This window comes from Alosa sapidissima, chromosome 16, assembly GCF_018492685.1.
Source record: "Alosa sapidissima isolate fAloSap1 chromosome 16, fAloSap1.pri, whole genome shotgun sequence".
In the NCBI taxonomy this organism is placed as follows: Eukaryota; Metazoa; Chordata; class Actinopteri; order Clupeiformes; family Clupeidae; genus Alosa; species Alosa sapidissima.
Window position 1 is genome coordinate 29,075,533 of NC_055972.1, and position 17,415 is coordinate 29,092,947.

General features: G+C 48.5%; 1 protein-coding gene across 1 annotated transcript in view; it reads right to left on the reverse strand.

The window, feature by feature from the left end:
• The window catches only part of lmbrd1 (LMBR1 domain containing 1), an 88,662-nt gene that overhangs the window by 37,606 nt on the left and 33,641 nt on the right, over positions 1–17,415 (reverse strand). Inside the window, exons 7-9 of the mRNA XM_042065648.1 lie at positions 11,379–11,452; positions 2,431–2,556; positions 1,921–2,073 (exon numbers count right to left, since the gene is read on the reverse strand). Coding sequence (XP_041921582.1) covers positions 1,921–2,073; positions 2,431–2,556; positions 11,379–11,452 — 353 coding nt within the window. The remainder of the gene's footprint in view (positions 1–1,920; positions 2,074–2,430; positions 2,557–11,378; positions 11,453–17,415) is intronic.

Here is a 17,415-nt window from a genome sequence, read left to right on the forward strand (position 1 = left end):
ATTTAAAAAGGGATCAAACGACTGGGCTGAGAGAGTAAAGTACTGACGGCTAAGTCACAGACGAGAAGCACTCGGAAATGAACTGGAAGAGCAAAAGGGAAAAATAAAAACGTCAGTCACGTCATCTTTGTTCAAGCATCGCTTGTCACTTGATATATCTCAGAGACACAAAGTCAGTTCAATCAACCTTTCACTGGGAGGACCCTGATAAGGGAGCCTTTTGATCTTGGTTGGAGCAATACAGACAGGAGGCTAACATCATCTGCGGGGGGGGGGGTCTACCCAAAAAAAAAATGTTAGATTCAATTTGTATTCACTAGTTAAGGCAATCAAATGCCCATCAAAGCCTAATCAAGAAGTCAAATTGAGCAAGAGGAAAGAAAGAAAGAAAGAAAGAAAGAAAGAAAGAAAGAAATTCCTCTGAGGATGGGGGAAGGGAGAGGGCTGTGGAGCAATCAGGTCCATTTGGAGGAAGGGTGGTGGTGTTGGTGGGGTCTGTGCTCTGGGCTAGCCTGCATGCTCCCTCCCCTCCCCTCCCCTGCGCTCCCCTCATCAGTGTGGGTCCCGGTGACTGAGTGCTGTCATCAAAGCGGCCATTTCAGGCCCGTAAACATGATCGCCGGGCGCTGGAGTGCTGGCACAATCTGCACTTGATTGACCAGGATATTCCCTGATGCGAAGGCCACAATGATGGCATGTCACTCCACTGGAGGATGTGCCCAATGCCCCACACCACTGAATGATTGTGAATGGTGTGTGTGTGTGTGTGTGTGTGTGATTGTTTTGATGATGGCTGAAAGTATACAGTACATGTTTGTGTGTCCATGCATGTGTGTGTGACTGTGTGTGAGAGTATTGCTTTATGTTTGGCTCTCCAAAGGATATTTCTTTCAGTGCAGCCCTGCTAAGTGCAATTTGTCAGTTTTCTAAATAGGAGTTCTCCAGTTAAAATGGCACTCCAACGCCAGCAATTTTGCAATCCAGTCTTGATCAAAGACATGGCACCAGAGGAAACAAGAGCAGAACCACAACTAGCCCTTGATGGCTGGTCTGATAGCTCCAGCACCTGAGTAGCAGCTGTGTGGTCACAGCCAAGCCCTGCAGCCGGGCATCTGCTGCTGGTGCCTTAGAGAGCAGCTACCCAATGAGCACTTGTGCGCTACTGCAGGAGGGAGGCATCATCATCATCATCATCATCATCATCATCACCACCACCACACCAAATAATAAATAACAAAGAAAAACAAGAGGGGTGGGGTCTCCTTTTCAACTACACAGAAATAGTGAGATAGGGGGCAACTACAGCACTCATCTGGGACCAACATCTGAGCGACAGTAGAGGAAGAGAGAGTGAAAGACAGAATGAGAGAGAGAGAGAGAGCAAGAGAGAGTGAGAGAGAGCAAGAGAGAGAATCAAAAAAAATAATTAATTATCGAGCAATGAGCATATTGCTTCACCTTGGCAAGAGAGAGAGCGAGAGAGTGGAAGAAAATAAACCTTCAAATATCAAGCGCAAGTGCCTGTCCCTGTGAAACATGTTACGAGAGGCTCTATTTTTCCCCCTACGAATCACACAGTGTAATGTGTTGCGTTTAACTTTCTCTTGACATTGTGCCAGGGGCTCTGCGAACCTGACGAAACTATTGCTCACAGCTTTCAGACTACAAGGGCTCTCGCTGAAACCACCACCAGAAAAAAAAAGCAGAGTTAAAAAGAGAGAATCATAGGTAAAGCCTGGAGGACCTGCTGATTTGAAAGCATGAAACTAGGAGCAAAAGAAAAGCCTGGCTCTGTGTCGGTGGCGGGCCCGGGCCGATGGTGATGGTGATGGTGATGGATGCGTTGGCGCTGAGCTGTGTCGTATGGCGCGGCCGTGGTGGTGTGCGTGGAGGTGGGCGGGCGGGCATGGCGGCACTGACCTTGAGCGGGCGCAGGGCACTGCCGACCTTGGTGCAGCAGTTCCGCTCGGCGATCTCCAGGTGGCGGCTGCGGCGTTGGAGCACCTGCAGCTTGGCCTCCAGGTCCTGCAGGTTCCGCCGGTCACGCGTGGCCAGCGGCCGGCCGTCCTCGCACTGCAGGGATGGAGGGATGAAGGGAAGGAGAGAGAGGGGGGAAAAGGAGAGGAGAGGGAGGGGATTAAAGATAACCACCTGCTAGAGGACCAGATGTTTCAAACATGTTCGCACATTTAATAAGGGCCGTTAAAGCAGCCATCTTAATAGTGGTTGGACTGGAGATTCGAGTATGATAAATGTTGATTTCTGACATGGGATGACAGCAACCTACTGACCAACGAGAAAAACATTATAACCCACGGCTAAGGTGACGTGTAGCCTGTAGTTTGGTTAATGGCATGAACAAGATATCTGCAATGGAATCGCTGAGTGGCAAAGTGATCAGAGGCTGATCCAGGAAATGAGGGTCGCGACCTTGGACTTAAGCTTCTCGATCTGCTGCTCGATGTCCTCGATGTCCTCAGTGTTCTCCAGACGCTCGTAGACGACGCTGCGCGTGCCTTTGATGAGGTTGAGTGGGAGCACTGACATGCCGTATGCCTGGGAGAGAGAGACAGAGAGAGAGAGAGAGAGAGAGTGAGAGAGATATAGAGATGGACAGAGATAAGTAGAGGGAGAGAGAGGGGGGGGGGGAGTGAGAGAGATATAGAGATGGACAGAGATAAGTGTAGAGAGAGAGAGAGAGAGAGAGAGAGAAAAGAAAGAGGGAGTGAGAGATATATAGAGATGGACAGAGATAAGTAGAGAGAGAGAGAGAGAGAGAGAGAGAGAGAGAGAGTGAGAGAGATATAGAGATGGACAGAGATAAGTAGAGAGAGAGAGAGGGGGGGGGGGAGTGAGAGAGATATAGAGATGGACAGAGATAAGTGTAGAGAGAGAGAGAGAGAGAGAGAGAGAGAAAAGAAAGAGGGAGTGAGAGATATATAGAGATGGACAGAGATAAGTAGAGAGAGAGAGAGAGAGAGAGAGAGAGAGAGAGAGAGAGAGAGAGAGAGAAAGAGACAGAGAGAAAGAGAGGGAGAGAGAGGATACATCAAAGAGTCATTACACACAACAAGCAGTCATCAGTGCGGGCCTTACATGCCCATGTAATGCATGCACGCCCACTGACACCATTCCTCTCCCACCTCCTCCCTCTGCACACACACACACACACACACACACACACACACACACACACACACCCTCTGCGCACACACACACACACACACACACACACACACACAGACAGACAGTGACATATGTCCATAAATGCACAGGGACTAAATACACACACAACAAATCACATTACAGCGGCTGGCCTCCAGAGCCCTTTAACTGATGTCATCTGAAGCAGTGCCTCGCACATGCATGTGTGTGCGTGTGTGCGTGACTGTGTATGTGTGAGTGTGTACGAGTGTGCGTATATGTGTATGTGAGTTTGTGCGCGTGTGTGTTGGAAGTGTGTGCCTGTGGTGAGTAGCGACCATTTTGAGCTCGGCTGCGGCTAGGAGGTAGAGCTGGTTGTGTGTGGGTGTATGTGTGTATGTGTGTGTGTGTGAGTGAGTGTGTGTGTGTGTGTGTGTGTGTGTGTGCACGCACGCATGTGCGAGTGGAGGGAAGAGAGCACTCTGTTAGTATCTGAAGCCGAACAGTGCCCCCATGTGACAGAAAGAGGCACCAGATCACAGGCAGGGACTGCAGACATCCTGCAGTCTCAGAGAGAACTGGTGCCCCCATAGGCGGACAGTATATAAATAAATAAGAACTATCCACAAGGGACTCCGTGGCACGACTTTTTAAGTGGCATAAATCAAGACGTTTTCTTAAATACCCACGCGCACATCAATGGCCATTTCTTCTGGCCTGCTTTCAAGAATACAGACGATGAGATCAAATAAATACAAATAAATAAAAACAAATAGACGTTGGGACTCTGAGCTTCTTTGGAGCCCCAGACTGGGAGCTTCCTAGCAGGCACAATATAAGATGTCTGAACTTTAATTAAAAATGAGAGCCATCTTCAATACCTGCACGGTGGCAAATCGATATGGACTGAGAAAAAAAATAGGCTGGCACTCTCCACTCTCCGCCACCCCCCCCCCCTCCGCCACTATGGCCAAACAACACACACACACAAAATTTCTGAAATACACACACCTCACTCGCTCGCTCACTCACTCACAAACCATTAAGGGGCATATCCACTCTTACGTCGGCTGTTTTCATCATGAAACAAGTACGCCTTTCTGTTCAATTACACCCCCTAAACCGGAGGGGGAAAAACAGAGATTTTTCCTGCAGACGTATCTGGAGATCCACTCCTCCTTCTTTGTGTCATATTGGGGGGTGGGGTCGGTGGGGGGTTTAGAGAAAAGTAACTTTGCTAGCTTTTTTTCTTGAGCGTTGCGTAGCGTGGAGGGGGAGTCACTTGGGAGACCAATGCAGGCTGGGCTATTATTAGTCGGGACTGTGGATCACTGCTATGAGCAATGTCGCCCCTTGCAATGAATCATGGGGCTCTTAGGGCCGGAGCCATGTTCTGAATACCAAGCACTTCTCATAAAAGGAGAACCTGTCCCGCATCCCCCTAGCGGGGCACTCTCCCTGCCCTTCAGCCGCCCGGCCAAGAGAGAAAGAGAGAGAGGGGGGAGAGGAGGAGAGGAGGAGAGGAGGAGTGGGGGATGGAGAGAGAGGGAGAGAGAGAAAAAAAAAGGCAGAGGGGAAACAGGTGTGTTCTCCCACACGGTCAAGAGAATAAGACTCCGGGGTAGGAGAGAATGATCACACACACTCTCTCTCTCACACACACACGCGCACACACAGACTCAGGAGTGTGAGAAAAAGAGGGCAGGTAGAGATGCACTGATGGGCATGAGGCGAAGCAGAGAGAGGAGCTGTTAGCTGAGAGATGGATTCTGCTGGGTGGGGGTGGGGGGAGAAGAGAGGACAGAGGAGAGGGGCTGGGGTGCCAGTGGGGTGAAACACACACACACACACACACACACACACACACACACACTGCCAAGTAGCTCCGGGAACAAAGAAAAGCCTGTGTGTGTGTGTGTGTGTGTGTGTGTGTGGTTTGTAGGGGGATTGGGCCGGGTGTGAATAATACATGCCCTTTCCTTCCACAGCTCCTCGAGCCGAGATATGTGTAAGGCTTTAGGGCTTTGCTTTCCCAGTATGGGGGTCTGTTTTTGATGTGCGAGTAGCTAGTGACCAACAATTAGATGTGTTGAACAAACAGAACACAGTTACTGGAGTCATCCTTTAACCTGCATAGTCAACCTTGAGCTCTGCACCAGTAATCTTAGCATTGTAGTAAATGGAGTAAATGATGAGATGATAAGAAACTACTGTGCGCTCCACCACAAGCCAACAACTATGGGAACTTCTGAACTTCACCGAGCTCTGCAGCAACTGAGCGACTCTCAAATGATTACAGGTACTCTAGATCTCGTGGCGAAAAATAGCTCCCAGTGGCCTTGGCCATACTGTAAATGTGCTAGGCACAGCTCTTCATGTGTGGTAAGTGCACACCAACGTCATTAGGTACTGTTCCCTGTGCTCTTGAGCTCAACACCCACGGATGACTTGACTTTTAAATTAGATATTTTTCCCATGTGTGCACACCCTGACCCCTGCAGGTCAAAGAGCATAATGCACATTACAGTGAGCGATGTTTGTCAACAAGCAATGACCGCGGAACCCATGACAGATGGCATCCTAAGAGTTCCCTTTACCATTTGTCCCTGGGAAGTTCGGAAATTAAATATAGTCAGATTATGTGAAAGGAAATTAAGAAAGTAATTGTGTTTACTTGCACCTAACAAATATAGCACTGTCAATTTAGCTAGCACAGGCAGATGTGGAACAGATTGCATGTGCTCTATATATATATCTCACTATAATGATATCTTCGACAACAGCAGGGTATAACCAAATGGTTAATAGTGACTAACATTAGTCGTAGGAGCTTCTACTGGAAGAGGACAATGAAAGACAGAGGATAGCCCACCGGTGATGGCCTTACGTATTCAAAAATGGGGATCGCTCAGCCAGGCAATGATTTTTGAGGTAGTGGAAGAATATAGCTGTGTGAGCAGCTGAAGAACATCAAGAGAAGATGGAGACCAACGGAGAACCACAGCTAATAAAAACTGGACGCCAGTGCCACGTGGAGTAGGCTCCACCTAGCGAACAGCGAGTTGTGGGATTACAGTGTGGAAGGCGGGGGGGTCTCATCTCGCCCTCCCAGGTCAATTTACTGGCCTGTGATTAAATCAGAGAAAATTAATCTCCTCACCTTTTCATTCGATATCAGCGTCTTCAAGCTGGAGAGATTTAGGGTGGATGAGGAGGTGGGGCGCGCGAGATGGAGCCGCGAGGGCCATAAGTCAGCACACCAGCCAGGCTTTTAAATCACAGCGCTGGGGCCAGCCGGGAGCACTGGCGCGCTGGCTGGCGGGCTGGCTGTCTGGTACGAAGGCTGACTGGCTGAAACTGCAGGGCACCACCATGGGGGACTGAAACGCACCAGTGACCACCAGTCCATCTCACCAACCCCAACTCATGCACTCATGCCCATAGCCCTAGCTCTCTCTTCAGATATGCTATAAGGGGCCGTGATATACACCCATATGCATATGCAAATATCACAATCACATTAAAAAGTCATACCGAGCCAATCATTTTCATTGTAATGTCATCTCAAAGGCGAAATGAACAGTGGAAGTGTATTAAATAGGATTTTTGTTTTGTGCAATGCCCTCATTACAGATGACCTGGAATTTGCATATTATGGTGCCAACGAAGCAGTAGCAAGCAAATCTGAAGCGGTCAAATAGCATAAATATAAAAATATATCATCTTCATTTCATTAAAAATGACATGACAGAAGAGGAAGTGGTGTTTTTTTTTTTCACTGCCCAACTTTCACCCCATCCCCTACCCCGCACACGTTTCCGGTGCAAAAACCTTGAAAAGTGGCCTCTGAGTAGGATGGCAAAGTGTCAACAGGCTATGGAGCGTGTCACAGTAAACTAACCCCCCCCCCCCCCCCCCCCCCCCCCCATGGAAGACAATGCCAAAGGATGAGGGGGAAGAGAGTGGCTGTGGGTGGCTGTGGTGGTGATGGGAAGGCAATGGGAAAACCAGATCAAGGGGAAGAGCTGAAACGAAACGACTGCTGCAAAAGCGTTGGCACGGGTGAGGGAGTGTGCGGACGATGCCGGCAACTCTATGTGTGAGTGCCTAATGGCTTATGCTAATGCTGCACTCTCACACACTCTCACACACACACACACACACACACACACACACACACACACACACACACACAAAAGAGGCCTCCACCTCACGCCATCTCGCCCATGCCCATGCGTGTGCTCCTTCTGCTGCTCACTTATATAAATCAGCATCTTTACTGTCAAAAAGCATCCAAACAAAACCTAATGCCATCACAATCTGCTAAATAGGGCACAAGGAAGTGAGGTTTGAAAACAAACAGTAAACAGTGAGGTGTAGGCAAGGTATGGTTGTTTCCCATTTTCAAAAGGGCAACAAGCATTCAGCTGAGCAGAAGTGGTTATGTCCACGTTTTTTGCATGAACTAAGATTTAAAAAAGCAATTCTCTTTTAGCCAACACGAAAAGCTCAAACCTCATTGCGCAGCTGGCTCTGTCTTGCCATCAGGAGGCAATATGGTAAATATTAAAAGGTTCAAGCGAGAGGGCAAAGAAAGATACAGTTCCCTTTTGGGCATGGCTGCAGTTAGCCCTGTAAAAGCCTTTTAGGAAACCTGACAGCAGACAAGAACCATACTGCCATTAGCCTTAAGTATTTTAGATCCCGAATAACGCCAAAGAGTTCCAATTCATATTTCAGAGCACGAATAAGGCCGAAAGATTCCAAAGCATACCAGCATTGGTGGAATTTTAATTTCCCAACACTGTTGAAAGTGTTGTGCTGGCCAAATAGATAAATTAATAAATAAACAACTACTCCACCAAACAGTAGGTAGGGGGGACGTCTGGAAGTGCTTGCATGTGCATTTGCTAGAGTGGAGTGGGCTCCTCGGGCGGCCACTCTGCTCCGTGCTGTGTTGTTATATGGAGTTTACATCCCGGGCCAGTGGCTTGAATTAAGAGTGAGTGGCCACCTCGGAGTGCGGGCGGGTGATAAATTAACCCCGCCAGGGCAGGACTACGCTGCAAAGGGTCCGCATATGGGGCCCATCACTTAGATTCCATTAGGTTAATCATGCATAATAACAACACATAGTTCTGTCTGATAAATCGCCCCCCTTCCAGGAAAGGCGTTTGGAGGATGGGATTGAGATGGGGGGGGGGGCAAGACCATCGCTGTGACATGGTCACCAAGGTCAGTAGGAGAGGCCCAATGGGGGAGTGTGAGTAAGCATCAGTGAGCAATGGGAGCTCTGACATGAAGACCATCAATTTGAATGTTGTTTTATTATTAGTGAAAAAAATAAATAAAAATGACCTAGATTAATTATACTTAATTATATATTTATAGATGATCACAAAACCATGTTAATTATATCCAACTAAGTCTAACATGCGGATAACTGTATATGCTATTTGAGCATGTGATAGTAATTATAATGGGGTAAAGAAATACGGCAGAAGAGCAGAGGAGTCTCCGTGCTAAAAGCCCCTGATAAAGAGGCCTAATGATGACCTTGTACTTTAAAAGCTGTATTTATCTGGGATTCTTCAAGTCAAGCTCAGCACTCTGGCTCAAAGTACTCCCAGTAAATATCGAAGGCTACTGCGCGATGTGCAACATAGCAAAATATATTCTTTCAGAGGGAGACTGCATCAAAAAAGGTGTGTTGTTTAAATCACCTAACCCTTTCATTTAGTACAGTAAACCTACCCTACCACAGTACACTACATGTAGCAAAGGCTACTGGGGGCAGCCGCGGCCTACTGGTTAGCGCTTCGAACTTGTAACCGAAGGGTTGCCGGTTCGAACCCCGACTAGTAGGCACGGTCGAAGTGCCCTTGAGCAAGGCACCTAACCCCTCCCTGCTCCCCGAGCGCTGCTGTTGTTGCAGGCAGCTCAATGCGCCGGGATTAGTGTGTGCTTCACCTAACTGTGTGTTCACTGTGTGCTGAGTGTGTTTCAATAATTCACAGATTGGGATAAATCCAGACCAAATTTCCCTCACGGGATGTGTGTTTTTAACTTAAAGTCTGACATATTCTCTCTACACTAGTACAACCCTTTATTTGGTGGCCATTGTCATATTCAAGTCAAAGGATTCAGAATAGTTCATATCATCTTCTCTAATCTGCAAATGATTAAAGCACATTGACTTGGAATGCTATCTGTAGGCATCAGAATACTGTGGGCCACACAGAGGGTCAAGTGAGAGCTCCAGCAGACACAGGAAAAGAACAGACGTGTTTAAGGAGAAAAGATGGACACAGAAGAGCAGAAAAAAGCAGCAGAAGAAAAGCGAGGGTAAAAAGAATAGGGGTAAAAAGAGGAACAAAGGGAAGTTAGAGACAGTGCTAGATAGATACGCCGCAAACCCCAGGCTGTCCTGTTTTTTATCGTTTTTCTTTTATTCTCTCTCTCTCTCTCTCTCTCTCTCTCTCTCTCTCTCTCTGCGGCAGCACAACACATCAAAAACAAAGGCGCGCTAGGAGTCTAGATTAGGCTGCGGGACCGCTCTTGAAGCCGCGAACAACACGGGGTCAGCGCCGAGGCGAGGCGAGCCGTGGCGAGCGCATTATGAGCATCGGTGTAGCCGGGTAATTATCGACGCTTTAAAGTGAGCCTTGCGCGGCTCGGCACAAGAGACCACGGGTGCGGTGGGTGGGAGGGGAGGAGGAAGAGGAGACGATACAGAGGAGGGAAGGATTAGCCACACCAAAGGGAGATAGGCTCGGCAACTTTGTCGTTCGATTGTGTACTATTTACTGACAAGCTCTCCTCTTTTTTCGCGTTGAGGCCGACACAATGCTCCCGACATTCGCTTTGAACTGGGTGGATGCCAGGGTTGTCCACCGCAGCCATTTTTGTCTGGAAGTTGATGCCCCCTATATGCTCCCCCCCCCCCCCCCCCCCCCTTCTCTCCCCTCACAAGGTGTTATTCTATGATTCTCCCTCTCTGACGCAAGCACCACTGGAGATGTTCACAGTCTAGCAGGGGTAATAGCAGCTGTGAAAAATGGATGACATTAACGAGTGTTACAGCGCAGTCGATTTTTCTTGCGTTGGACCTGGCAGAGGGATGGTGTGTGTGTGTGTGGGGGGGGGGGGGGGGGGGGATCGAGTGCAGGCAGCAGACAGCTACAGTATGCTGAGGGAATCAAAATACAGGCATATATTAATGGCCTTTGAGCCTCAGATATATAAATAGGCGGCGGCTACGGGCGGCGGTGCGCGGGCCACCCTATACATCACGTTCCAGGCCCCTGCTCAGGTGAGGGCGTGAACAGCGCGCGGCGCGGCATGGCGTGGGGAGAGAGAGAGACGTGAGCGAGGGGCCCACGACGCAAGAATCACAAAACATTACTAATGCCAGGCAGCCACTCCATCATCGAGAACGCTCGCCCTCCTCTCTTCTCCTCTCCTCTCCACCACACCAACCCACCCGACGGCTTGCAAAAAAACAGGCTCACCGGCCGCACGCCATCGCCAGGTAGCAATGAGTACGACACAACTGTGGCATGATCAGGTTTGGTCAGGGGGCCTGGATTGGGGGAGGGTGTGTGTGTGTGTGTGTGTGTGTGTGTGTGTGTGTGTGTGTGTGTGTGTGTGTGGTGTATGGGGGAGGGGGGAGGCAGGTTAGAGATAACATTGTGAAATGAGCTGAATTGCACGCTGGGAGATCTATAGCAAAGCAAATTGCGAGGCACATTGAGGAACATTGAGTCATCAAACTTGACTTACTCACCTGACAATGGTGTGAGCGTTTATATTGCCTTCTGCCCAGCTCATAGCCTGTCAGGAATCACTCAAGCTTCTACGCTTGCTAATGTTTCTGAACATAGAGGTCTGTGGCAGCTTTACCCTGTGTGGCTTTGGCCACAGCATATACAACTACAAAAAAAAACGTTGCACACTTTCTTTCCCCAGCTTTCTGACAAGCTGTCTACCTATCCAACACTCATAACTGAACCGCCCGCATTCGGAAACCAAGCGGAAAGCAGGTCGTGTCCCCATAAGCCGTTTGCCTGGCAACTCACAAAACTCTCTTTTGGACAGTGTCTCTTTTTCCCCCGTTCCTATGTTCCTTTCTTTCTTTCTCTCTATCTCTCTCTCTCTCTCTTGCTCTCTTTTCATTCCCCTTCTCGGCTTGCAGAATGCAAATCAACGGAGCGGGAGCCCTCCTGTCCACTCACCGTGTAAGTGATCACAGCCAGCATGCCAATCAAGGTCAGTGAACTGATGGAGAAAGACAGAGCAGCCAGGCCATCTGCAGAGGGAGAGAGAGCAAGAAAGAGAGGGAGGGAGAGAGAGAGGGATGGAGAAATAGAGGGAGAGGGAGAAGGAGGAGAGGGGGAAGAAGGGAGAGGGAGGTGGAGATGGAGGAGAGAAAGAGAGAAATATATAAAAATACAAATATTCAGGCCTAGTTCTAAAACAAACCTGTCTAGCTCAGAGTTTTCAAGGGGCATGGTGGATGTCTTATAATGGTACTACTTGCTACTGTTTCTTAGTTTTTATTTATTTATTTTTTGTTTAACCCATTTTTATCAAAATGGCACTGGCTTTTGTGCCCATCACAGAAATGTCACCTGAGTAGCTTTGCCCTGAAAACATCCATTTCCCTGAGGTAAATAAATATATAAATGCGGAGGCCCGTGTCAAACATTCACACAACATGACAGATGAACAACAAGCGAGCGCAAACAGAGACGTCGTCCACGAGCCATGTCTGATCTTTCTGGCGTGGAGACATGGAGTTCAGGTCTCCAGCAGAGCCTGGGAGGACAACAGCCAGGTGGGGTGGAGAGAAGGCAGACGGGGGAGAGGAGAGAGAGAGAGAAAACAGAGGGTGTGTGTGTGTGAGAGAGAGAGAGAGAGAGGGAGAGAGAGAGATGGGCAAAGAGGCATAGAGAGGGAGAGAGAGAGAGAGGAGGGGAGAGAAATGGGGGCACAATGCCAGCTGTCAGAGGGAGCGCCAGATGAGGAAGATGGATGGACAGTGACTGGTCTCGCTCCCTGTTAAGACCCCACCTGTCTAAGGGACCAAGGCAGCAGCAGCACCACTACCTCCTTCTCCTCCTCCTCCTCCTCTTTCTTCACCACCACCTATTGCTCCTCCTCAGTCAATAGCACCTCCACCTTCTCCTCTCCATTCACCTCCTCCTTCACCAACACATCCTGCACCAACACCTCATCATTCTTCTTTGACATGTCCTCCTCCTCCTCCTTCAAAACCTCCTCTTCCTCCTCCTCCTCCAACACCTCCCCCTGCCTCCACCTTACTCCAGCTACCCATTCCCCTCAGTGGAGATGCTGGCATCAGGCAGCGCGGCCTGGAAATCTGGCTTTTTGGAGTCCAAACAACGAGGTGGCGTCTTCAGTCGAAATGCTTCCGCACGCACGAAAACGTGAGCGCCTTTTTTTTTTCCCATCATGGAAAGAAAACGAGAAGCTCAAGCTCGAGCGTGGCGCGCAACCTGGCTGCGCAAGGAGCCCGAGACAAGCGGAGGCAAACACGGAACAAAGAGGAGTTATACACCTGCTAGCCGCCGCCGACGGAACAGATAAAAGAAGGGTGGATAGGGGGGGAAAGACAGGCCTTAAAAAAGAAGAGAAAAACAAGAGCTTTGAAGTCTGACAGCTGCATTGGGCATTACCATTTGAATAGGCGTTTGCCTTTTGTGATCTCACCGCTTTTTGTTAAGTGGCGAGCTTGGTTATGAAGACAATGGCCACCGTGTTCTGCTTGGGGAGAGCGCCTCTGTTTATGAACTCCCCGACAAAAGGCAGGAGGGATGGGAAGGATGTTTGCTGCCAGCGCGCTCGGGATCCTTCAACAGATTTTCCGGGGATTAGACATCGGTGTGTATATTGTCTATAATCGGCGGGTGCAGGGGCTTCACATCTGCACTGCACTGCCTAGGACACAGGCGAGCGCTGAGAGGGAAGGAGAGAGAGAGAGAGAGAGAGAGAGAGAGAGAGAGAGGAGGTTCTTATCTCCCAGAGCATGGAGCCCCCTCGGGTGTGTGTGTACACCAGGCGAAGTAGCAGAGGGAGAGGAAGAGGAAGAGGGAGAGGGAGGTGTTTATTAAAGAGTTCCTCAGCTGGCTCTCTGAGTGTTTGTTTGTTTGTTTGTTTATTTGTGTGTGTGTGTGTGTGTGTGTGTGTGTGTGTGTGTGTGTAAGACGATACAATCAGACACACAAACAAACATATGCACACGTGTGCAAACACCGACAATAGCAAGCTAAAGCACCAAGTCACCACACAAATCCACACGCACCCAAGATGTGCGCACACAGGCATGTAAGCGCACACACACATACATACATGCATACATACATGCATGTACATACAACGTGCTACATTCTCTATGTGGGTCATGTCCAAAAGGGACCTGAACGAAGACCTGAGTGGTAGAAACGTTGTAACCTAGTCTACCATTAAACTGGGAGCATACAAGACAGTGTGCGGATATCCTTTCTTCTTTCTAACGTATTTGCTAGTATCCAGCACCTGTCGAATTTTTATAGATGTGTGTACATTTCCGCAACACGGTTCATTCCAAGACAGAATCCAGAAAAATGGTTGCTGCATTGTCTCAGATTTTGCTCACCGTTTGTCAACATAATGTTTTAGGTCCCAAAACGAAAACATGTAAAATATGTTTTGTTCACTTCCAATGTTCTCATATTTTTTATGGCCTTGGATTTTTACACTATAAAAATGTCTTATCTAGGAAATCCTGTCTGGACATGTATATCTTAAAAAGTATTGTTCCTGGCCTGCCCAAACCGGAGGATGAAAGACAAACATATTCTCAGAATGACTGGACCATTAAAAGTTTGTACTGCATACCCGTTGATTTTATTTATTTATATATATATAATATTATATATATATATATATATATATATATATATATATATATATATATATATATATATATATATATATATATATATATATATATATATATATGGCCTAGATTCAGAACAAATTGCAATAAAAGTGATATTAAGGGTATTACAAACTCATTTTCTATACCCCACATGGCATCAATCAATATTTTGTCTGCAAATACAATACTTTTGATGTCTTTTAATGTGGTGCCAATATTTGCAGTATCCACAGCATATTCTGAGAAGTTAAGCATAAAACTGTGTGGTAATAGAACTCTGTTTTAATATCTATGGTAGATCATTGATATTTTGTACATTAAACATCCATATATTAAGCTATTTCCACATAGAATTTCAAGTTTCCTACTCGCTACACTACATATCAAATATTGTTAGGTAACGTTAACAAAATATTTTATTTGAAGACAAAATAATGTTTGATACGAAATATCTTACAGGCCTTAGTTTTGGCACCCATTCATGACAAAGTTTTGAACAAAATGAGATGGTGCGGTAACAACCTTATCTGATTTGACATGGAATGCTCCATGTCTAGGGCGCATTCACACTAGACTGTTTGGTCTGGACCCAAGTTTGTTTGGACCGATGGTTTGGTGATTTTTGGTAATGTGAATGCAGTCTACCGAACTTGGGTGCGAACCTGGGCCCGCTAGAAAACAGGGGTCTGGTCTGGGGTACGGTTTGTTAGAACTCTGGTGTAGTTCGCTATCTGTTCCAAAACCAGAAAATAAACTGCCGTTTTTGCAACATTGCAAAGCGATTGGTAAAAATAAGCTAGTGTTTATGACATAAATGGACTGAGGTCCGCAAACAAATATGTAATGTGAACAGAGACCAGCTTGGTCAAGGCACTCGGGTACGGTCCAGTTAAACGGACCCAGTGTGAATGCACCCTCAGTCAGTCTCTCTCTCTCTCCCTCTCTGTCTCCCTCGCTCATTCTCTATTTCTCTCTGTCTCTGTCGCTCACTTTGTCTTGCGTCAGCAGGCCGTCTCTCACGCTCGTTGAGGAAGAGCAGCAGCCTTCCTGCCAAGGCCTCTTAATGTGATGGGCTAGAAGAGCGATTACAAGAGACCAGAGAGAGAGAGAGAGAGAGAGAGAGAGAGAGAGAGAGAGAAGAGAGAGAGAGAGAGAGAGAGAGAGAGAGAGAATAAGAGTGAAAGAGTGGAAGAGAGGGGAAGGGACAGAGGGAGAGAGGGGAAAAGAATGAAAGAGAGGGAGGATGAGAGAGAGGGTAAAAGTGAAAGAGAGGGAGGATGAGAGAGAGGGTAAAAGTGAAAGAGAGGGAGAGAGGGGTAGGGTGAGAGAGAGGGGAAAGAATGAAAGAGAGTGAGAGAGAAAGAGAGCGAGGGAGAGCTAGAGGGAGAAGAAGAGAGAGTGCATGAGAAAAAACAGGGAACGAGAGAGAAAGGATGAACGCAATGGGAGAGAGAGCGAGAGCGAGAGCGAGAGAGAGAGAGAGAGAGAGAGAGAGTGTCTGAGACAGTTCGCCTGACTGGCCTCCGTTGCATAATTACGGGCGATTGCAGATAAGATCCCCCCTGGCCGATGGAATGAAAGCCAGACCCCCACCTCCCCGATACAGATCTGTCTATCTGTCTATCGCAGCCTCTTGTCTGTCCCTCTGTGTTCGGCCCATCCTTTAGCCCTCACCTCTCCTCTAATAGGGATGCAGATCACACATCATCGGCCTCTGTCATCACCTCTTCTGTTTTTTTATGTTCATTTGATGCTCTGCCAATTTTGGGCTTAATAGCACCAGCCGTGTGTTTTTCCAGACAGGACCCATGAATTTGAATAAATCAGTGTTTCAGATACACAAGCACCCTGCTGAGCATGGGCTTAAAAGCACTGCAAATATGATGTGCAGCTGGGTCACTGAGATGGTGCTAGTGGGGGGGGGTGGGGGGGGGGGGGGTTGACAGGTTGTGGGGCTATGGTCTACAATGTCGTACCCAAACAGGTGGCAAGGTGGCGCCGGGTTGGGAGGACCGCTGCAGAGATCTCCTCTCTCCGAACGGATCCACGTGACCCTATGTGCTCGGCTGACGACACCACCAGCCTGCAAAGACACCATCGGCAAGGCGAGCCGCAAAACGCGGCCGCTGCAGGGTTGCTGTGGTGCAAGTGGCTACAGTGCCCGTACCATATATGGGTTTAAGTGCCCACAGGGACCCCGAGTTCAAGTTCAAGGTCATTTCCCGATCCCACCCAGTCTCTCTCCCCCCCCCCCCCCCAGTCACAGTCCTATCAAAAATAAAGCCAAAAAGCCCCCCCCCCCCCCCCTCACTGGGTTAATGGGTCATCTTCTTGCCCCATCAGCAGGCTCTTCTCAGGTGCTGATTAAGACAAACAAACCCCAAATGCCCCGCTCAAGAGCCATTATATTTAGACCCCCTTTTCCCCCCTAGAAGAAAAAAACCTCTCTGGAGTAACTCTAATCATTAAAAGCAGGACTCCAGAGAGGGCCAGTGGAGACAAAAGAATGAATTGAGAAAAAGGGGTTAGCGGGTAGAGGGGATAGGGGACAGGCTTTGGGTAGTGTGTGTGTGTGTGTGTGTGTGTGTGTGTGTGGGGTGCCAGCTAGAAGATTCCCCTCCAGAGGATGGTGGCTCTGTCACAGAGTTACTCAAGGCTATCATTGGATTACGCCGGATTGTTCCCCGGCTCTTTGTCTTGCAGGCTGGGGAGGCAGCGAGCAGGAAGAGAGAACGATAGAGAGAGAAAGAGAAAGAAAAAAAGAAAGAAAGAGAGAGAGAGAGATGAGGGCAGGGGAAGAGGGATTGAGAGTCAGAGAGGGAGAAAGAGAGGGGGGAGAGATACGAAGTGAAGGACTCTGCCTTCTCCGTGGCTCTCTCTATGAAAAACGCGCTCAGCTGGGACCCAAAAACACTCGAGGCACCACGGTCAGCAGCCACACACACAGACCTACTTTATCCCATCAACACACACTCACCCAATCAAGGACCACATGGTGGGGTGGGATGGGGGGGGGGGGGGGGGGTAGTGGAAAAGGACGTTGTCATCGTCACACTTGCCTTGATTTATGACCTTGAGGGTGGTGTGTGACATGAGCCAAAGCACATCTAACAGGAGGCCGCCTGGCCTCAACCTCACCACACCCACACAAACACACACACACACACACACACACACACACACACGTCACTGCGTCACTCGGTCAGTGAGCATGGCCGGCACTGCAGAGGCAAGCCAGGCGGGGACCGGTCAGGCTTCACTGCACTGTCACACGAGTCCTAATGGCCACCCTGCATTGGCTGGGGCCGCCTAAATGAACAGTTTGCTGC